Genomic DNA, 23,410 nt, shown 5'->3' with positions numbered 1-23,410 from the left:
TTTACCTGTAAATCTTTCATTTTTGAACGTCACAAAACAACACAACACAAAACTTCAGAATGTATGAAGAACGGAGCAATAGCTTCACTGACAGAACATATTTAGATCTTGGCAAACTTGACACTTAAATTGCAACTATAGCTTTGCTCATATAACTGAAGTATAGGAATTGTAGGTCAACAACACACGCTCTTTTATTAGGAGTTAAAATGAGCACAATTTTCAACCTCATTCCCAGAATTGCAGCTCCTCTTCAGACTGCCCGTGAAAATAAATCTGAGGGCATTTCATGGAGCAACCAACCTCAACTCTTAAAACGCTTTAACCACCGGCTTGTATGGAACATTTAACATGTGTTAGCAGTAGCTTAGCCCCATTTCTCACTGCTTCTTTACTCGGCTCATGTTTAAAGAGGCGAAAACATTTAATGTGAAATCGGAATGTTCGCTGAGGACAAAAGACACAGGAGAGACAGCAAATGAAATAAAATGCCATTTTTAATGTTCAGCCGTGTCATAACCTCGTCTCCAAAATAAGCACAGCAGGACTACAACTGTTCATCAACTCAGCTACCTTTGATAGCACATAAAACTGGGTTTTATTAGACCACCAATGATAGCATTAGACTTTTTTTTTTTTCTTCTTCTATCAGACAACCAATGATAGCATACAAAATAGTTGTTACCCTACCAGTGATACTGTATATAAAACACTTGTCTCTAGATTTATCCCCGGCCCACCCTCAATTTCATCCGTATCCCTCTTTAGAACATTTGTGACACTGACATATTTTATGCTTAAACAAGCACATATTAAGAATGCATAATTCTCCATTTTTGAGATTATAAAAAAAACTACACAATGTTACACTTTTAAGTCAGAGTACAATTCAACTGATTATTAGTGTTCTACACATTCGACCATAAACCAAAAGGAACATTGTATAATATCACTATAACTTAACACTACATGTAATATACGTTTTAAAAAAGAAAAGAAAAAAAAAGAAATTACAAATGATTAGCATTGAAGAAAAATGAAGATGGCTAGTGCGAAGGCAAGCTGGGTCAGTACCATAACAGATAATGAGTAATACAAAAAGAAATAAAAAAATAGAATAAGAAAAATAGAAACAAACAAAAAAAAGATAATACAGGCAAGGCTAAAACATGTGTTTCAAACTTTTAAGATCCACCTCATGTGCACTCATCCATATTGGTAACCTGCTCTAAGACCTCCATTGTGTGATCCCACATCCTTATATTTTTTATCTCCTTTTACCCATTTGTCAACTTGCTTTAACGTTCCTGTGGCAACCATCTTCTTTGTTTCTTGTGTCAGGCACTTTCCAAGACCCCTTAATTCCTCTTGTTACCTTCAACACTCTCCAGGCCAATCATAACGCTGCTTCAGACAATACAGGCCAATTACAATGCAGGTTCTATCAGAATACAACTGCAAAAAGATGCACAGGAGGATGAAATTAATGGCGTGTTATTTACTTCGCAAAACACAACGGCTCCAGTGGCGTGTCTTACCAATCCTACAGGTCGGTGTCAAACCAGGCCAGCTGGTTGCTGTCCATCAGGTCCTGGCTGTGGCCGAGGTCTGGCAGGGGATCGGTGTGGTGACCCAGGTCGGGCAGAGTGTCAGCGTGGTAGTCGGCACCTTCCATCATGGGATCTAACAAGGTGTCCTGGCCGTAAGCTGCTGGGTAGGCCCGGTACGCCCCGTCTGAAAGGCACAAGTAACGAAAAACTCTTAACCTAACAACTGATCCAAAAGGTTCTGTAAATCACAGCTCAGTGTATTCAAACAGTAAAAACTCAATATTGTCAATAAGTGCAGACAGGATGACAACTTGTTATTATTTGGGACCTTTAGTGGTGGAAAAGGACAGAGTGGAAGCCTCGAGGTTAGAGGAGAGAGATTTGGATCATCTCGAGTCACTTCTATGAGCGGCTGAGCGAGGCACTCGACCTCCAGCAGCTCACTACAGTTAACTAAGAATATGACGAGTTAAATGAGAGAAGTAACTGTGCTTGATAGAGGAAGTATTTACCATCCTGCCTGTAGGCCAGAGGGTCTCCCTGTGCTCCCATATCCAGTCCCAGGTCTCCCGTCTGAAAAGAGTCAGATAACCATCAATAAAGCCCAAAACTGGACATCACCTGTGGAAGGATTTGTTCTCCCAAACACACACGGTATACAGCAACTGTAGAAATATGCATTCCATAATATTTGTGATAGTGTAAAGAAAATTGCTTGTATTAAATCACTCAAAGTGGGCACTGATGGACATCCATCACACTGCCACTCTGGAGCATTGCTGTCGACTAAAGTAAAGAAGGAGAAAGCACCAAATGAAAAGCATTTTGTTTTGCAAGAGGGAACAGATCGAGTACCTGTACAGGTACTCAGTTTACTTTAAACACCACTGTGTAGACAAGCATCACTTTATCAACTTTACTGCGCGTGCTTTATACTGTCAGTGTGCCATCACTACTCGCTCAGGTGTGTGCACCCACATCATTCCAGGCCATCGGTTCAGTTCTGAACAGAGAGCTGGTCAGCTCCACCGACAGACGCTTCTTGTAGTCCTGCGGTTTGTCCTCAGACATGCGGAACAGGACGGCGGCGGCGTAGGTCGCTGGAGGAGAACGCACACAGAACAAGTCAAGTCTGACGGGCTGCCGGCAGCAATGAGAAACGTAATGTGTCCACACTGGTGCACTCACCGACTCCCTCATTACGAGAGTGCAGCAGCTCGGTGAGCGGCGCGGTGGCGCCCTCAGCCTCGATTGCCTCGGCAGCTTCTTTGTCCTGGGCCAGTTCGCACAGCACACCTGCTGCCACGCGCTGGATATTTTCCACGGGAGAATACAGCAACTGGAGGAAAGAGCAGACCGATAAAATGTGAGACCATGACAGGATACACTAATATGAGGGAGAGGAATCAAAGTGGAGATTTCAGGAATTATCCTCGTCCAAGAGTGTAAAATTGGAAGCCCGTATTTCCATTTTATGAGATATTGAGACTTTAAAAGAGGTTCTAGATCTGACTGATAATAGGGACGCACCGATCCATGTTTTTTCCACTTTCAATCCGATCCCAATACCTGAATTTGGATATCTGCTGATACAGACACTACTCCAATACCAGAGCTGTTTGCTTTAATATTATCATTTATTGTTGCTTTTATATGAGGCTGTAATAATCTCCTCTCTACAGGCAAGTATGAAATGCATACATGTATTCTCTCAAAAGACAACTTGAGGTTAGTATAAGGTCAGAAAAAGAAGCAGCACAAACAATTTTTGTTCCATTTGGACAATGAGGAGGTCTACGTGACGTCATCATCTCATAATAAACTAGTTATATCTTTAAAACCTCAGAATCACTTAATTAATCCCTGGGGAAATTATTTAGCAACTCAACACAAACAGCAATTTTTCCAGCACTAATGACTGGGTGACTGGGATTATTTTCAGAGTTTTGCGTGGAGTAGGACGCAGCTTCACGGAGGTCTAAATTGCCTGCTACAGCGAGCAGAGCAGCCGGCAGGGAAACATTTGTGGAGTCATTTCAGCAACAGTAAAGCACAGACGAGGCTTCATGGACTGGAAATCTCTGCAGGTTGGATCGGAAATTTTGGATCCGTGAATTATGGTGGTATTGGAACCCCATACCAATACTGGATCGGACCCATCCCTAACTGATAATAGCAAAGTTCAATAAGTTATCATTCAAGAGAAACAGCTGATGAATGTTCCAACATTTTGAAGGATTGTTTAGCACTATTAAAATTAAACCTAGAAATTTGTATATAACTTGTGAATAGGCCAAATCATAAAACTATAGACGAAACACTGCCACTAAAGACTGATAAAAGTACAATAATAGGAATAAGAATTCTTTGGATCCGACTTAGTTCTGTGTAAAGATGTAAAGCTCTGAAATCTAGTATATTATTAGCATTTGTTTTGATTTTAAATAGCCATTGGAAATATACACGTAGGACAACTAATGAGATGTCGAGGAATAACCGTGTCAAACATTAAAAAAACGAAACAAAAAACCAACAAATAGTTTTAAACCAACAACTTCATGAACATCTTCAGCAGGGCTCACCGTTTTCAAACCGAGGCTTAATTTTATTGTCTCTAAGATTTCTTAGCTCTGTAGGCAAACTAAAAATGTTTTCTCTGAAGTTAATATCAGTCAGTAGTTCTTTGCCAAGATATCTTGTGTTGATTAAATTAGAAGAGAAAATATTTGATCATAAGAAAACAACAAAAAGTGTTTGTGTTAAACTGTGTGTACTCTGTAGAACGTGTCAGGGTTTGGTTTTACCTGGACAAAGAGTGGAATGGTGTTGAGCCCTCTGATGACGATTCTGTTGTGGACATCCCGGGCGAGGATGTGAAGCGCTCCTGTGCAGCCTTCCACAATTTCCTCCATGCGCACACCCTCCTGTCACGTCAAAGTGAAGAAAAGAACATCAAATACACACTTTTTTTTTTTTTTTTTTTTTGAACAGGCATGTCCAACCTAATGCCTACAGACAAGTTTTTTGGCCAGAATGATTTTCCAAAATCTCAAAAGAAGGTAATACGTTTTAAATTCAATGTAAATGCAGTTCCTGATTTTTACACTGGGGGTCACACTATTATAAGAGTTAAAGCCACTGAAGAGCAGAAGGCAAAAGCATTCCTTGCTGAAAGACCTTTGTTGTAGCAGTAAAAGTTAACCGCTTTTTCACATCAACATGCAAGTCATCCAATGATCCATATGCAAAGGTTATGCATTGTCAAAGCTTCTGCACCTCCAACAATTTTTAAATTAACGGCAGCATAGGGGCACAGAATGGAAGGGGAAGAATGCAGACCATGAGGGGAGCACACAAAACCCAGGAGCAAGGCAAACTATTCTGGTTGCATTGCCCCCAATGCTTTTTACACCGCCACTGTGGAAGAAGGTAGCATGTCGCTTTCCATTTCAGTCTGCTGGCGTCGACCTGATTTTAGAATTTTCAGCGTCACTGCGAAACTTTGTACCAAATATCTCACTTAGACTGGAAAATAAACACTACCAATGAGTTTCAGGCGGTTTTGTGACCAATCCTTCTACACCTCGAATGCTATGGTGGCCTGCAACACATACAACCTTGAAGTAGAACTTCCAGGGGTGAAAAAAGAGAAGTGTAAAGTAGAAGCACAGCATATTTCAGGTTGTTAAGGTTATTTTGTTATCATTTGCTGGTTGGACCAACAGAGACCAAATTGGGCTGGATGTGGCCCCCAAGGTAAATACAATTTAGACTGAAGCTGGTTACAAACCACAAACTGCTGTTGGTTGCCCCCCATGCTGGTGCGCCTCTGGGTGTCTTGGTGAGCTCTAACAAGCAGTTGGACCAGCCGTGGAATGGCACCCTGCTCTCGCAGAGCACTGTGGTTGGCTGGGCAGAGAGCCAGGTTGCGTATAAGACCCACTGTTGCCTAAAGCGGGAAGAAATGTGATAATGGAATCAGTGTTGAGCCAATTTAGTCATGAAATGTGCAATAGTGAAAGGAAACTCAGAAAACCTTGATTAGTGGCCAGTGGGATGGAGGGTGCAGTAGTTTGACCACCACTGGTAGACCGTAGTGAAGGCGCACGGCATTCTGGGCCATCTCAGCATCCTGGTGACGTGAAGTGAGGTGGCGCAGGGCACACACTGCGGGCTCTGTGATGTCCTCTCTGTCACCAGCCCGAAGTACAGTTCGAACCAGAGCCTCAATGCCACCAACCTGTTGAAATAATAAACAGTCAGTTTGAGTTATATGACGTCATAGTAGCCACACCACTATGTCCCACCCACAAATCAAAGAAAGACACGGGTTGAAATAAGACAGAACTTTTTTTTTAATCTGCATGTTTACACACCTGGCAGACCATCAGCTTGTTACTGTAGTTGTTGCAGGTCAGGTTGGAGAGGATACCAGCAGCACATGTCACTACATTAATGTCATCACTGCCCAGCAGCTGGACCAGGGTTCCCAGGAGACCTTCCATCCCCTCCTACACAACACAAAGAATAGGAATAAATCAATGAGATCGAGTTTGTGTGTTTACGCCTGGTTCTAAAAAAAAAGTATAAAAAAATTCCCATGTATATTTTTGTGTATCATATAAAGGGAAACTCTTAGTTTTTTTCAATAGGTCAAAGGAATTTATTCTGTACAAATGAAGAGTTTGCCAGACAGGAAATCTCCAAGCAGCAGCAGTTAATAATGAACATAAGGATCTTGAAAAGTTAGCGGTGGTAATTAGTGAAACTGGAATGTACCTGTTTAGTGGCAGCATCTGAAAGATTCCTCAGAGTCCAGAGACAGTTTTGGACCAGACGCTGGCTGGGGTCTGTCAGATGAAGCCCCAAAGCCTGCATGCCTCCTGCAATTTCCCCAAGCAAAGAAATCACTTGATTTTTTTTATGCTGCAGTAACAAACAACAAATGTCTGGCTGATTTGAAATAATGATGCAGTTTTTATTCATCCTACAACACAAGTGTGTACATACCAGCTTCTACGATGGCAGGCTTGTTGCTTGAGCAAACAGAGAGCACTTTTAGCACTCTGCTTGTGGTCCACAGTAGTTTCTCATACGTGAAGGTCCTCATGATGTTGACCAGTGCCTGGGGACCACCACTGGCCAAAATGATCAGCTAAAACAAAGAGAAGTTAATGTTTAGACGGACGTGCAAACCTGCTCTCAGCCAATTGATGTGGGCAGGAGAATCGAGGGACTTCATGAAGTGAAATGAAAGGACTCTTTGATGATAGTCCAGTACCTTGCTCTCCTGATTGCCATACGCCAGAATCTGCAGGCAGTCTGTAGTGATTGCCAGGAACTTAACGTTGGTGTTGGACAACAGCGCCACCATCTTCTGCAGGCCTCCAGCTAGACGCACTGCCATTTTGGCCCCTTCCTGATGCAATAACAGGTTGTGGAGTGTAGTGATGGCATAGAACAAAACACTGTCCACGGGTGACCTAAAAGGAGAAGAAAAATCCATTCATATCAAACAGGACCCACAAATAATCACCTTCACAAGCACTAATACAAATTCACTCATTTGGAGCAAAAGGTTTTGATCTTTAGGCAGCGTCTTTACAAACAGGACACAATTACTTTTGATGTCAATAGGCGGAACATAAAATGAGTGTAATAAATCAGCTGCACTTAGTGTGGCTATGCACCTTCAATCATTCTGATGTCTCCAAAAAGATAAGACTGACTGGCTCTTCACGATTCACCAATAATTACTTTAACTATCAAAGCTGAAGATCAAAAATTCCTCATTGAGCGTAGTCCAACAGGGGCAACATGCAGGTCTGACATTGTGATACAATCTGTGATTTAGACCTGTGGAGCAATATGACAATTCAGCATAATTCTGACAGCATCTACCAAAACCATCCAGTGTTCAGGATGAAGAGGCTCATAAACAACTTTTAATCCTACAAAACAAATGTATCAATAAAATATCAAACTGCACTTAAAAAATGCTGAGAGGGAAAAACAGAATGAAACGCTGACCCTAGCCAAATCTATTCAACACTTATATTGTGAGAAAAGTAGCAGTTGATCTCCTCTCATACAACTTTCATCCTGCACTTAGAACACGGTAATGTGATTCCAGGTGCACAATCAAACACATGTCTGACTCCGACAGGTCGCAACTTGCCAGCAAGCTAACCGTTTTGGCTTTTCATGTACAAAAGACCAAAAGAAAGAAGAAAGGGGATGCATTAGTTCCAACACAAGCTGTGAAATCTTCACCTCTTTATGAATGTAAATGGTATCTGGTCCTAAAGAAAGGCTGCTAGTTAGTTGCCAGGACAACAGAATTGAAACTAAAATTTGTTAAAATGTTAAACAATACATCAACTTGTAGCTTGTATGTCAACGAAAACTGCAAAAATGCATCAAACTACTGAACACCATTGGGTCTGTCAATAAGGAGATCAACACATAAAAAAAACACTTCACTGCATTCATGTCATCAGATCTAAATCAGACATTCCCCAACACATGTACAGTATAAGAAAACTAGTAATTCCTTATTTCTCACCCCAGCATTTTGACCAGGGCAGGAATGCCTCCAGACTTGAAGATAGCAAGGAGCCCCTCACGATGGTGGGAAAGGTTGTGCAAGGTGCCAGCGGAACAACGAGCAGTCTCCACATCGCCAGTGTTTTGCATGGCGCGGACAACTGCAGAAACCATCTGTGGTGAACGCATCAGGGCATGGCGCGATGCTTCCTTCTTTGACAACTGATGCACCATCACAGCTGCTTTGTTCACAACGACCTGGCAAGGTGATGGTATTTGTTAGGATTGAGGAAGACGCGTTAACCTCATTGCAAACATACTCCGCTGCAATCATTTAAGTATTTGAAAGCATTCAGATATTAGAACATGTACCTGGTCCTCATCGTTAAGCAGTTTGGTGAGCTCAGGAATGGCACGAGTGGCCAGCTCAGCATCATCTTGGTAGTTGATGAGGTTAACCACAGCATGCTTCAGCATTTGAGAGGGCTCTGCCAGACGCTGCACTGCTGTTGGGTGGGCAGCATCCAGCTGGGTTGGGGGGATCTGGATCCCTTCCTCCAAAGTCTCAGGGAACATGGCAGCCCGCACGCGCTGGGCCCGAGTCATGGCGTAGCCCTCAATATCTGAAAGGAATATGAAATGACAGCAAATACGATGAGACAAGAATTACAAATTCAACAAGTTAAATATTCAGCAGTAGCTATCTTAATCACCCACAAATAAACATTGTGATGGCACAAACCTGGAGCCTCAGGAGTGAAGGGCGGGTTGAACTCCCAGTCATAGAGAGTTGGATCCTCCTCCTCAGCATCAGGATTCCCTTTACCGCTCAGGGATGGTGCTGTGGTGGTGACCCCAGACTGGATGCCTGAATCCAGGTAGGACTGCTGCTGCCACTGGCTCACAGCAGCCTTGCTGTCACCCATTGCCATGTCCAACTCCATCAAATCAGCTACACAAAAGGGGAAAACAAGAGAAATTACACAAAAGATGAATATTCACAGCAGCCACTTAAACTTTTCACAAAGTTTGCAATATATTTCTTAAAGGATTCTTTAATGTTTGATCAACATAGCTGCAGTAAAGCGAATTTGCCAAATAAAATCTAATCGTCTAAGCTTGAACTTTGCAGTCCTTTAAGGTCCAAAACACTGGATTGTTCAAATAATGAAGAAAAAAAAACAGATTTATAACTTTAAAGGATTTAAAAAATAAAAAACACCTTCTTCAACTTCCACAATAGCAGTTTTTTTAAATGGTAATTATGGACAAACCAGATGTAGGAGCAAATAAAATATCAATACTTATATTAATATTTGCATTTTAAAAAGGTATGAGTGCTTTTTCATACTCACACTGGGTAGCCATTGTTCTTGCCTGCCCTCAGCCCCGCACAGCAGATTTGTCTGTAAGATCAAAAAAAAAAAAAAAAAAAAAGTGCAAAGGAGAATATGTGAAAACTTGCACCGAGCCTAAATGCTGTTCGTCAAACCCAATGGTGATGTTTGATCGTCTCGGCTACGTGGTCTCAATAATAAAGCCCCTGTCTTCTGCGCTACCTGTGCCAGCTCCTGAGGATTCAAGCGGCTTGTTTGCCTTGCTAACGCAGCTATGAGGGGGAAATGCCGAGCCTCCACCTCCGGCCGAGAGAGCAAAGCGGTGGGTATTTCCAGGCCAGCACGAACACAATTCACCATTCAGCGGCAAAGAACATCAAAGGCATATTTCTCCCCCTCCCCCTACCACGGCCAAGTTCCGACCTCGCAGCTTGGGTTTCCAATGAGAGAAACTACCCCCTCCTCCCCGCAATCACTTCCATGACTCCTCCTCTCGTGGTGGGTCCAAAGCTGCCGAGAACACCCTCAACAGCAACCCCACGCTAAACAGTACGCCTCGCACAAGGTTTTTTTTACTGACAAAATTTAGAAATTAAAGCATCCACTCCTGCTATGGCTAACAGGTTGGCTCGCTTTACCTCGAGCGCTCGCGCTGCCAAACCTAAACGTGCGCAGCTAACCTCTACGCTACTTAGCTAACCAGCTAACATAAACAAACACGGTTCGTGGACTCGACCGTTACGTGAAACGGCGGGCGGATCGTCCCGAGACTCGAACGACATTAGAGGTCGTCGTTCCCACAAACGAGTTCATTGTCGGATTCGTGACTTTCGGGCGCGCCGACCCAAAATCGGCTCGATTAGCTTTAGCTCGCCAGGACGTATGAAAAGTAGATCCAAGCGCCACCGTACAAAACCTGCTGTGCTGCCAGCCAAATCAGAAAACCCCACCGGAGCCCCCTCCCTGAGCCAGAAGATGATTTTCCGTGGCACGGCGAGCGTTGACGCGCCGCAAACGCGTTTGGCGGTGGCCGTACTAAACACGGTGTCCTTACCAGAGTCGAGCGGCTCCTCCGTGGTTCTTGTCGGGAAATTTGTCCTCTTTCTCTTGGCTGAAAACAGGAGAAGGGCTGCTAGGTGAACCACCCGTACAAGTCCGAACCACACCCGCCGTCGCTCCGCCGACGATGCTGCTTCCGCCTGTGCAAGCCACCATCAAGATGGCGAAGGCAGAAAATACCGTATTCCGCCGCACTCGGAAAAGTAGGGCGTCGTTTAAAAATCAAGTTTTAACATCGGAACTTTTATTTTACAATCATCTCCAAAGGGAGATATTTTCTTTAGTGTCGGGCGACTTATTCAGTTAGACGTTGACGTCTTGCAGACATGTTAATGAAAGTGTTGGTGTAGTGATGGGGAGGGCGAGGTGGTTTCATTAGAAAGGAATGGGATTCACGAGCTGCTGTAACACGACAGAGGCTTTAATTAACTAACACCCAGTTAACCCGCAGATACAAACATCTCTCTGCACTTACACAATCTAGATCCTGCTGACTGGATGTTTTGCCTGTTTTGATCTACACACAGGTAAATTGAAAACAACCACTGTAGAGTAAAAAATAAATTATAGTGGGAACAGAAGTTTTTCTAGTTTCAATCTGGGATCAGTGTGGGATCAATGTGATCAAGACATTAAAAAGCCAAAATACTATATACGAAACACTATATTTGTGCCAACATTTTCAGCTGGTAGAGGGGGGCACACCACACATCTGCTTACATTTTAGGGTCTATATCACCTGATGCCAATCCGGGCTACTTTAAGATAGTTATCCATTTCACTTGAAATTGATTTTTTGGGAAGGACTATACAGATTTAAGTTAAAGCCAAAGGCCCTTATGTCAAGTCTGTCAGATATCTCTGATCCTTTATGGCCCCCCGTACCTTCCCTGCCCCCTGGGATTCTCTGATACTTCATTACTGTTTGTTACCAATCTCTCTGATCATGGGCTGATTCACAAAAACATGTTGGAATCATGCAACTGTGCAGAGCAGGTCCTCGGGATCATGTGTAAAGACACTAAACCAGGTGGAATACAGATTCTGTGAATTTAATCATGCAACATTACATATTACCGTATATTTCTTGAGAGCTTCGAATGAAAAAGCACACTTGTAGAATTGTGTTCCCATCCTGTTATTTCTTTATTTAAAGTGTTTCACCAAATGTTTTTCTTTTTACAGAATTCAAAAACCATCCATCCATAACCAACCACACACATTGAAATTTAGACTGTGGGAGGTAATTGATGTAATCAGAGAAAATGCATTAGGAGAACATGCAGAAAGAGCCCAAAGCCCAAAGCTCAGATCGAATAAGGGATATCTCAATGAGTGCAAACCAAAACTGTGGGGTCAAGGTCAATTTCTAATCATCTTTTTTGTACTAACCATTAATTTTAGACCACGTGAATGCTACTTACCAGGTCTTTGTCTGCTACCCTGTTGACTAGTCCTCAGAGATATTCAAGGTCTTTACAGACAAGGTTTACCTGGGACCAGGACTAAAAACCTGGGTCCTATATTTTACGTCACTCGTGTGCTTTGAATGGCGCCAAATACAATACACGGTAATTCACATAATAAATGAAAGTACATCTGTAATGAACAATCACACTTGAAAAAGAAAGTGTCCCTCATACACCAGTGCAGGTCCATGCGTGTGGTGCGTGCAACAAGCCAGAAGAGGTCAAAGTCCAAAATGTGATTGAGAAACATACCTTTGAAGTGCGTGTGCAAGGTTACACTTATTACTTCAACACAATGCTATACTCATATATATATAAAACAGATGTCTGTGCAAAAGCAATAAAAATACATTTATTGTCTTGTCTGTACAAGGGTAAAGATAATATTAGAGTGATGGTAGGCTATATTTCTCCATTCATAGTTTACATTGATATGGAAAACATGATGGCATTTATTTCTGCTGGATTCAGGCTTTCATTAAGTTCAGCTTTACTGTGCCATATCATTTTGACCACATGTAGCCTGCACTTAGACAACATGGGTATACAGATAGATAGTATGGTTATAATCAGCCATTGTTTTTATTTCCTGCAATAACGACAGCATCTATTGTGCTGCACATGAAAAGAAGCTGTAAGGTAATAAACTATCCGAGGCAACCATAAAAATTCATTCATTTATTGGAGAGAAATCCACAATGCTTCACCTGCGTGTGTATTTGATAGAATATGAAGTGTTATTTCTTGCAGTTTCATAACACATGTGTAAATACATCTCTATGCTTTGCCAAGACATCAAGAAAGTATTGTCAAGGATGCTCTAATATAGGGTTTCAAAGGAAAAATACTCTGGGATTTGTTTAGAAAGCAAGAATGTAATATGACATGACTCCTGTCTTTTTTGCAGAATCAAACTAGCATTTTAAGTGTGAAAGAAATAACTTGTATTGTATACTGATCTTTATGTGTAAGTCACTTGTTTCCTATCAAGACCTTTATCAGAAGTAGCCACCATAGTAATTGTAACAATCATTGAGTTCTTTATATTCCCCAGCTTCTATATCAGCACTTACCGACACTGAATGAAAAAAAAGAAAATCACGATTGTAAATGAACCAACAAACTATAATGAACATAATCTATTGAAGAGACTCTATTTTAATGTGATTTTGTTTTTGTTTCCTCAATGATATTCTCCATCAACACATCCTTTATCCCGTTGCTTCAACCTGAAGAAGAGCACTTCACAGAAAATTGAGCCAATAGCTAATAGTTACTCTGCTCATTGTCTTTCAGCCTCTTATGTCCATTTGCTGCTATTCTCACACGTTGTAAACTACTGGCAATCATTTTTCTTGTTTTTAAAAAGCAAGGACGGTGCTAAATTTAGAGATCTTACAAAAAGCCACGACAACAGGGAAGTGCTTGCTACCATGAGCTGAACCTCAAACCTTTTAGTTTTTTTTTCTGCACCCCCCCCCCCCCCCCCCCCCTCCCCCTCATCTTCTTCCAGTACCCTCTGGCAAAACTGACCTGGCAGCAGTCAACTGCTCTAAAGTCTCGTAAAATATTAAAAAGGAATGAACGGAAAAACAAGAGACAAGGGAGGCCAGGTGGATGAATCCGAATAAATACACCTTTTATTTGACTGATTGACAGATTTGATTATACAAACGCCAACACAGAGCTCTGAAATAACAGGACCAATCGGTATGACAATGACTGTACATTCTTGATGTGACCCTCCCATGTTCTGAAATCCCATCCCCGACCGCCACCCTGCCAGCAGTAACTATGAAACTTAATCACTAGTGCGTCTTTCTGTACAAGTAAAGCTCAGCTACCCACCCAACCCTCCCTCTTCAGTGTACAGTCTGCTATCTACACAAATGTTCAACTTTGTCAGCAACTCCAGGAAAAGTTTGGCCAATTATGGGAATCGAGTCCCATGACAAACCATAGTGTCAAAATTTGTAGTAGATTTTTTATTTTTTTTTTTAAATCAGGTCTGGCTCATGTAGTCAAGCAGTCATGGTTGCTGTAATAATAGAGTTTGCACTCTTTCAGGTGAGTTTGTAGTGTAAGAGCATAGTAAGTATGTATGTCATTTGGTTGAAATACAAACAGTCAAAAATCTTGCAACAAAGGGGTCTAAGGTGAAATAACTTCCTTCCTTTTCCTATCTCAGCCACTCTGCTTACACACACACACACATCCACACAGACACTCATTCACAAATACTGTACGTTTCCCTTCATATATGTAAAAAAAAAAAAAAAAAAAAGACTGGTTGCAAATTTTGCCTCAGGCATTGTTTGTTATTAATCTCCTCTACCCAAGCGTGACTTGCCCCACATACATAAAACACACCACCATCCCTAGTTTATCTAAGTGCAATTTCCTCATCATGCGCCCTCGAAACGTCCTACAGCCAAAACACTAACCGTACCATCACAAGAAATGGATGGATAAGACAACTCTCGTTCTTGCAATCAGTCTTTTTCCAACTTTCTCTCAAGCCTTCACATCCCTTTTGGTCCCCCCTACTCATGTAACAGACAGTCTTGTATGTAACAGTGACAAATCCTCGGTGAAACAGCCGAAGAGGGACGAGGAGGTGGGTGGGAACGAGGTGCGGGGAGGAGAGAGTGTGTTCTGTCTCCTTGAGGAGACGGTGAAAGACGATGGGGGGGGGGGGGGGGGGGGGGGGGGGAGACTGTGTGTCCACCGCTCTTTTCCCCTGGATTTTTAAGATGAGGTGAAGGGTGAGAGTGGGGGAAGGAGGAGAGGTGGGCAATGACCGGGGTGGAGGGAACAGAGAGTAGGGTGAAGTGTGTTGGTCTTCATGTGTCCTGGCCATCGGTGGCGGGGGTCTCGTTGGCATTGGGCAAGTCTGAGTCAGTCTCCCGGTTCGATATGCGGTCCAGCTCTGCCTGGACATCACTCAGGCCCAGTTTTGAACCTGCATGAAGGGGGGGTGGGGGGTATATAAGTTGCAGTTACAGGAAAAAAATAAACAGTCAAACAAACAAGCTGATTAGCAGATGCAGTGGACAAACTATGCAAGTGAGTGGTTTGTAAACCACCATCCAGTCAACTCAAAGTCAAGTGCACATGGGGGAAGTACGAGCTGGGCAAAACACTGAGAATCATTTAGCATGGGGGAAGTGACTGAATGACTTAAGCGCTGTTAATCAGGCCCTTAAAAATAATACATCTCAGTAGATGATGATGGTTTTTTTTGTCAACCCCCAGATTTTCCTACATTATCAGTGGGGCTCAGGATGAGAGCAGCCAGTCACCGGTCCCAAAAGGTTGAGTGAGAGAGCAAACAAGAAACCAAACTGCAGTTAGTGAAGTGAGAAAAACCTCTTCATTGGTTTACTCATTTATACAGTAAAACACGCAAGCAGGCTTTAGTTATTCCAAAAACTGGTCAGAATTTATTTGCATTTCAATAGCACTAAATTTGTCCTCAAGGGGAGAGGCTGCAGAAAGCAAATGATTTAAACTTTGTTATCAAGCATGTGGTTTATATGTCCCCATAAATTAACACACCTCAGTGTCATCTTTCCGTTGCCCAGCCTTTGTTGGAATGTGCATTGACTGTGAATGATGTTATTGACGATGCGAAATGCAACATGCAAAAACACTGAAAAGAAAGAAACTAAAAGAAGTGAGTGGTGCAAAGTAAGGACAAGGTAGAAAAGCAAAGATATGGGATGCATCTCTCATTAAATGACTTATTCTTTTTTATCTTTCTGTCATTTCGCTGTTGATTTAAACAATCCTAATCCTCCATCTGTCCTGCATGTTGAACATTTCTCCTCGTTAAAAAAAAAAAAAAAAAAAAAAAAAAGGAGTTCTTATGAAGCTGCCACCACACACTCACTTAAATCAGGTGTGCTGAAGCAAGGAGACATCTTAAGGCACCCTGACTGAGTGATTCCAGCAGTCTTAAAAGTTTATTAGCTGCCACACTGAGCTACATGGCTCATTTATGAATTTTTGGTATGACAGTAAGTTTGACTGCGCAACGCCCTGGCGCGTTGTCTCCACTGAATCACAGGTGACAACGTAACGATGTACATCAGTAGGGAGGAATAGAAACATCCCATCTACCAGCAGTGCCGTCAAGAAATAAAAGAAGTGAACCAAGACTCAAGTCATTGCTCTACATTACATCTAATTTCTGCTCTTAAAGTGCCCCTGCACTGCATGTTTTAAATGTGTACCATCTCATACATCCCATTCAAATAAAGTGGTTAAAAAAACCTCTGCAGAAGGATGATAAGAAGTTGCACTTGAGGAGCTGTACTGAGAAATACTGTTTTAGTAGCAAACAAGGATTTTACTTCTTTTGACTTCTCAAGTAATTGTCACATGAAGTTAATGACACCTGCTTCACAGAAAACAAAACTTAGGCCTTGAGGCACGTAACAACTAAAAAAAACACATGGGATCATCTCCTGGACCACTACTTTGGTTGCGTTTTGATCTATTTGAATTATCTGCATCGTAGAGCAGCTTATAGCGTTAATGGTTGAATTTCATTACAGTGAGCCTGCGGTCTATGTTGTTGATACAGGAGGCCTGATCCCAGCAAAGTTCTTCCTCATATGCTGGAGAAAGGTGGGACTTTTAGGGAAAGTACACAAAAAAGAAAAGGGGTTCTTCTGATGACGAACAATGTCATACTCGAGCAATAATGAATGAGGAGTATCTCGCTCACACACACCTTAACGTGGCCAGCATCCTCTGACTAGTGCACACACATCGTGAATGATGTTAGTGAGTGGAGTTAGGAAGGGAAAGAAACATTGACACATGGCTACAGACAGACAGAGATGACTGTGACGAGCATGTGTTAAGTGTGATTCACAGATGCACTCAGAGCCTTTTATGGCCGTCTTTACCAAGAGTTATGCTTATGTCTGGAGTGGAGAACAGAGGAGTAAAGAGGAAGGATGTCAAACGGCAGGTAGAAATCAAATCAAAGCTTGAGCGATGAGGCATGACTAACGACAGGATTTGAATGGAAATAACTTGTTACCTAAAAAAAAACCCAAATCGTAAAAAATCGAAGTGTGTCCTCACCTGACTTCCGTACAGTCCCTGGAGTATTGTTACCACCACCCGGTGTCCCCGGCCCTCCGGTCCCCGGTTTCTTTGTCAGTAGACTGTTGAAGAAGTTGGCCAACACACCCTCACTGGTCTGACCTGCAGCACGATGGAACCCGGCTCAAAAACAACACACAAACAGCAGCGTAACGACAGAGATGACGGACAAACATGAGCAGCTCTAAGAGCGCCAGTCGTACCTGACTGTGGCATGGCGTTGGCTACGTTGGCCGCCGCAGAGCGATTACTCGTCCTCGGGGAGCCTGTGGGCGCTCTGCTAGTCGTGTCCTATAAATAACGGGTTTATGTCACCAAGATGGACACGGGACGAGGGGCTTTGATGTGATGAGGCAAGACTTTAAAACGGGAGCACTCACCACTGGTCGTCCCGCTGTCACGGCGGGCTGTTTGGCGATCAGCGACTGCAAAACCAGAGCACAAGACACAGGCTCACCATAGTTTGTTTTTATTTTGCAAAGTCAAGAAACTCAAATTATGTTTACCACATGGGTCCGAAACATGAACAGCCCTGATTATAATGAATTCCCCCCCTTGACTTTGCTGAACATCGCAAAGTCATCCTTTGGCGTCAGTCAAAACACGTAATATATTAAAAGTCTGTCGACCTTCTCATGTATTCGCCGGTTCAATTTACTAATACTACAAAATACTAAGCGGCTCACGAGGATCAGCAACATTGGCTCTAATATTGTTGAGCGCCCCCTGCGCTTCGTGGCCAGCAGCATCACCCACAACTCACATCATCTCTGCATTCCTCCCTATGTAACCCAGACTGTTGGATTAATAGAAGGAAGACGACAACAGCAGTAGTTGTATAGTAACCAAAACACTCCACTACCCGTTCAGTACATGTCTTGTCGCCAAAGTGACCCACAGAATTCACATAGACTGGCTATATGTATCTGTGAAGGTATATTTCATAACTCTTAATGTTGCTCATGTATTGAATTTTTATTTGAATATACTGTTGTTGTGTTGGTCTGGCTGCTGTGTGCCTTTCTCAATTGCCCCTCAAGGATAAAGAACGTTTTTGTGATTCTGATCAGTGTGTTTAGCTCAGTCAGGTGTCGGCAGGTCAGATCCAACACATTTCTCTTTTTCTGAGGGTCCCCGTGCTATTGTTATACAGAAGTTGACATAACATCCGGAGCTGAATATTGACTCTGAAATCAAAGACAACCCAAGGGAAAAAAAAAAACCCTCTAATATAATTAGACAAATAACATGATTGAAGAAGCCATAAATTTTCTTACCTGCAGTTTAACCAGAAATACTTGGTCATCTTCAGCCTGAATTTCTTTTTCATGGACAATCTGGGGAAAAGAACAGCAACAACAAAGACATTTTAACATGTTTTGTGCTTCCAGCTGATCGTTGCAACTCTAAATCAACCAATACACTGGACTGAGTGACGAGACCTGCTCCCCGCAGGAGATGGTGTACAAGGCAATATGATGGATGTTTAATCGGAGCTTCTACCTTTCTGACTGGCGGTTTGACTATTACTTCTTCGAAGCTGTCGTCTGATTTTACTGTCTGGAAGTTCTCATGTAGTATGGCGATCTTCTTCTCATTGTCCCACCCCGACGGACTGAAAAGAAGAGAAGAGACGAGAAGGAGGGTCACAAACCAAATACAATGGGGTCCCACAGTGCAGAGGAACATTTAAACAGACCGTTGGGCTTACATAAAGACAGCATCCCTTTCCACCACTTGTGCGGGGCAGTGGAAGGGAAAGCCGTAGAGTCTGTGGACCAGATATTTGTACAGGATGTCCAGATTCTTCATCTCCTTCACTGATGTGTAAACCAGAGAGGCACCATCTGTATAGGCGGTCAAGGACTATGCAACATGACTAAAATACAGTATTACAACACCACCATGGAGGGAAAAAAGTATAGCTTAAAATAATAGTTAACAGCATATCCTAGAGGTATGTCAGTGAAATAGTTCCACTTCTCATAAAAACAGGAGAATGTGATGTGGTTTCTGAACGCTGGTAAAATCAGTAGCATCGATATATTTAATCACGATCACGCCACCGTCAGGGTCAACCTAAAAAGTAATTGCAACTTTGGACTGTAGACTTCGCTCGTATTTTTAATGCTGGAATTGGAAATCCAGATCTCTCACAAACAAGGTCAAGACCTAATGTGATGTGCCATGATAGGGGTCAGAGGAGACGGGAAAAACAATCATCAGCCGGTGTACGTGACAATGTAACTCGAGCCGAAGGATACACTGCAGACAGAAACGTCTGATGTGGGACTGGATGAAGTCCAGGTGCTCATCTCTGTAGTCGTGCTCCTTCTCCAGTGTGCTGATGGCATCGCACTGAGGGGGCCAGAGGGCAGGTGTCAGAGATGACATGCAATAAATCTGCTTTGTTAACTGTACAATCAAAAGTTTTTCTGATGACAAAAATGATCTAAACTATTTATTGTTCCACAGTCACATAAGCCAAACAAAAAGGAGGGCACACACCTTAGTGCAGACGACCACCATCGGTATTCCCAGATTGTGCGTGAGTGTGTTGTCTCCTAACGGCAACAGGATGCTCTCCTCCTCGTCACTCCTTCTCTGCGGTGTGCCGTCGTCTCCACTACCTGGTTCCGTGTACTCTTGGAACTGTTTTACAACTACACGCATGAGAGGGCAGCATAAGCAGGTAAATATTTAGACCGTACGGTGATGTCAAACGTATCTCACTGTCATTTTTCAGACTGGCCTCAAAACTTTCATAACAGCTACAATTGTAAGAGTCTGACGATGACGCCACACGTCAAAGTAATGTTTTATACCTCTGAGAGAATGTCTGCCATTTATCTATTGCCAAGTCTGATTGCTGTCAGTATGACTCACTTCTGTGCTCCAGCTCCCGCAGCTTTTCCGGGGCGACTCGGAGTTTGTCGATGTGTTCCCTAGCAACCGCGGCCCACTTCTGGAGAGAGTCCAGCGCGTTCCACGGCCGCGACATGTCAACTGTGATCAGCAGCAGCGTGTATTCAACAGAGTCCACAGGTACTGCTACTCCCTGCAGACCCTTATGGTAAAGGTCTCCATCCAACACCCAGGCATTACATCTGGCATGGTCTAAACACACATACACACACATTAAAAGAAGTAAACTTACTGCTGTGGAGCCTAATAGTAATGTTACATATACATTGATAGTTAATTACCTGGTTAAACAAAGGTTAAAAAAAACACAACAACAATTATGCTTTAAGTGAATTACAGAAGTAGCTGATTACCATCAATGTCATCATCGTGGACATTAAAGTAGAGGTATTCCAGGCCACGCCCTTTCATGTATTCTTCAACCCCCTGTAGCTTTGCAACCAAGGTGGTCTTCCCCGAGCCCACCTCACCTAAACACACACAGACACACACAAAACAGGACATGACATGGTGCATATATAGTGGTTTTTCTGGGCTAATAAGTGATTTGTTAAAGCAGGTATGCATGCATGCATGTATATATATATAATCATGACATGAAGATATTCAGTTTAATGCTTTGGGAAAGACTGTCCAACTTTTCTACCATTTTGAGGTATTTTAAAGACTAAATACTAAAGATGCAATCTATGGATGAATCAATGCCAAAACAATTCCCCGTTTCAGTCATGTTCAATCTTAAATCATAGTGTAATGAAATTCTTTAAAATTGCCAAGTTGCTCAACAATGTGGAGCCAAGCGACACAATCTCTATTGACTGCACTGTTGAGTCATAATGGCTGCATACCTTACCTACATTTATCAACAGGAACTATCTTAGGAGAAAGATATTTTGTCCACAAGTATGCAGTGCAGCCTATTAAATCAATGTAGATCATTATGTGGGCAACTTTCTGTTAAAAGCCAAATTAACACAATTTAGATTATGCTATATCTCGAAAGAGTCTTGCCAAAAATAAAATTTAAATTAAAATATCTGCAGAAATATACATGTGACAAGATCACATAATAAAAATCATACAAAAGCTGTAAACAATCAGAAAGGACCATGTGCAAATGCTGTCTAGTTTCATAGGGTACATTTACTCCTGCAAAACTGTAGTTATTTAAAAATGATCCAGTCCTTTGACAGGTCACTCAGTCCACAACAGGGCAAACACAGAGACAGACAATTACCCATACTCATATTTACATCTACAGTGAGATAATAGTCATTAAGTGACCTCAGATGGAGGTTTGTGGATTGTGTGAGGAAACAGAATTATGGAAAAAGGTCCACACACACATGGAGAACATAGAAAGCCCCCAAAACCTGACTCCAACTTGTGCTATTGAGGGCCCGCCTCTTGTTACCTATGAGCCAACGTGTTATTACTTTCACAGGTAACAATAAGATTATAGTCATTTTAAACACATTTAAACCAGGCATAGATTAAAAATATTCTAAATTATTATAATAAGTGAATGTCAAGTTTAAAATTTCATCAAATGCATACATATTGATTACAATCATAAACATACAATAGGTCTCTTAGATTAAATTTGCAGTCATATTTCAAATATCGATAGAACAAATCAGACTTACATCTATAACTTGAGATCTTTCAGTGGATATTTGCACACTTCCACGTTAAACAAATAGATGCATGGATGCAGTTAGTGCAGTAAATCATATAGTGCCTGCTGACGATGCATTCATGTCTGATTGCACTTTAAAGCTGGCAGCGTGGCGTTATAAGGCCATTCTTTCCCTGTGCCATGGTAACTTAAACCGACAGCAGAGCTTGCTGATGCTGGCCACACAGCCAGTGATGCTATAAGACTCAATGGGCTCCACAGGAACACTATACGTCGCTGAGCGGGTGTGTGATTAGTTGCAATGGGTCGCAGGCTGCGGATTATCCCGGGCGGATGTGCGGACAGTGTGTTTTTGTGTGTGGACACGAGCGGGGCAGGGAGGCACCCTCTCCCTCTACCTACTCACAAGAAGAAGAAGAAAAAAAAAAAAAAAACCTACACATGCCGCTGGTTTGTCTCGTCCTCTCACCATCATCTCTCCCTCACCGCTGCTGCTAGCAGCCCTGGATGCTAGAATGACTTGCAGGCTTTTATAGACAACGAGTGCGCGCGCCGCAAATGTACCTGCTCGAGACGCACCTGCCGCCGAGCGTGAACACACAAAAGCACCACGAGCCCCCACCCCCCGTTAGCTTGAGCTCTCGTGCGGAATTAAAATAAAATAAACCTCGGCTGAGGGAATGAGGTGAGCAGGGAGAGACCGCAGACAAGATACCCACCCATGACCAGGACATTTCTCCCGGACGGTAACTTTGATCTGGAATGGGTCGAGACCTCGCTCAGGATGGTGGACCTGCAGACAAGAGCAGCGCCCCGTTAGCACACAGCCTCAGCAGCCACGCTCATCCATGAACAAACAAACAAACGGCAGCCAGCGGGGAGCTAAAGGCTAAAGCAGGCTGCTGTGTCACCAGTCAGCCTGGTGCTGATGCTAGCCATAGCCTCGTTAGCAGCAGGCTAGCTGTCAAACCATCCTCATCCCAGCACCGAGAGCCGCCCGCCGCCCTTAAACTCTGCCCGCCGCCAGCCGGCTTTACACCGCCGATCGCCCACCAGAGGTCCTGTCCGTCGTCCTCCTCCGGGTTGGAGCTCTCCAGCGTGCTCTTGGGTCCAGCTGATGTGGAGGATAATAATGCACTCCTCCCTGGAGTCGCCATCTTCGCAGGCTTGTAAACGGAGCGGAGCGCCCGGATGTAGCAACGAGCGAGCTAACCGAGTTCCCGCACGGCACGCCGGGGCCGGGGCGTGGTCCGCACCGCCCGCACAAAGCTGGCCGCCCCGCTCCGCTCCACGCATCATCCACAAAGCAACACATCTGGAGCACACAAATCGTATTCTCTTAAAGTCAACAGATAAACGAAAGAAAAGTGTCAGATTGCGTCTTTTATTATGAACTATTCATTGTCCTCCTGATCATGTATCCAAACAAATTATCAGGATAAATATGTTATTGAAAGAATCAGACAAATCCCTTTTAGACACAATATCCTCTTAAATGCACTGCCTCCCAAACCAAATGCCTTGATTTGTGAATAACATGGCACCAGGCCTAAGCTTATAAGGAGATAACGCTATAATTCCATGCAGGAATTGGAAACACTTCAAATTGCCTGTAAATCAGTGTTCACCTCCCGGGGACACCCTGTGGGTTTTGCTTGTTTCATCAAGCTCTCTAGAAGCCCTGAATAATGGACACTTGATCTTCGCATCTAGAAAAATAGTTTTTGACCCTTCATACTAAAGCACATACATGAAACTAGCATCCTC

The 23,410-nt window shown here is 43.0% G+C and overlaps 2 protein-coding genes across 2 annotated transcripts; both read right to left on the bottom strand.

Moving 5' to 3' along the window:
• Positions 1-565: 565 nt before the first annotated feature.
• Positions 566-10,649, bottom strand: LOC308123095 (catenin beta-1-like). The gene is made up of 17 exons (XM_080485365.1): positions 10,488-10,649; positions 9,452-9,502; positions 8,839-9,048; positions 8,469-8,719; positions 8,116-8,354; positions 6,832-7,033; positions 6,561-6,705; positions 6,330-6,433; positions 5,927-6,061; positions 5,587-5,790; positions 5,341-5,499; positions 4,355-4,474; positions 2,739-2,889; positions 2,529-2,650; positions 2,063-2,123; positions 1,539-1,734; positions 566-1,455 (listed from the first exon to the last, which is right to left on the bottom strand). The coding sequence occupies exons 2-16, from the start codon at positions 9,462-9,464 to the stop codon at positions 1,544-1,546; spliced, it is 2,307 nt and encodes a 768-aa protein (XP_080341491.1). The 5' UTR covers positions 9,465-9,502; positions 10,488-10,649; the 3' UTR covers positions 566-1,455; positions 1,539-1,543.
• Positions 10,650-13,576: 2,927 nt separating this feature from the next.
• On the bottom strand, positions 13,577-22,822 carry dync1li1 (dynein, cytoplasmic 1, light intermediate chain 1). Its single transcript, XM_080484188.1, has 13 exons — positions 22,697-22,822; positions 22,363-22,436; positions 20,358-20,474; positions 19,966-20,196; positions 19,588-19,742; positions 19,344-19,437; positions 18,791-18,926; positions 18,583-18,694; positions 18,357-18,416; positions 17,460-17,504; positions 17,283-17,370; positions 17,059-17,181; positions 13,577-14,923 (listed from the first exon to the last, which is right to left on the bottom strand). The coding sequence occupies exons 1-13, from the start codon at positions 22,798-22,800 to the stop codon at positions 14,805-14,807; spliced, it is 1,458 nt and encodes a 485-aa protein (XP_080340314.1). The 5' UTR covers positions 22,801-22,822; the 3' UTR covers positions 13,577-14,804.
• Between the last annotated feature and the right edge of the window lie 588 nt (positions 22,823-23,410).

This window comes from Lipophrys pholis (assembly GCF_963383615.2).
Source record: "Lipophrys pholis genome assembly, chromosome: 17".
Taxonomy (NCBI): Eukaryota; Metazoa; Chordata; class Actinopteri; order Blenniiformes; family Blenniidae; genus Lipophrys; species Lipophrys pholis.
This window is presented reverse-complemented; position numbering and strand designations above follow the sequence as displayed.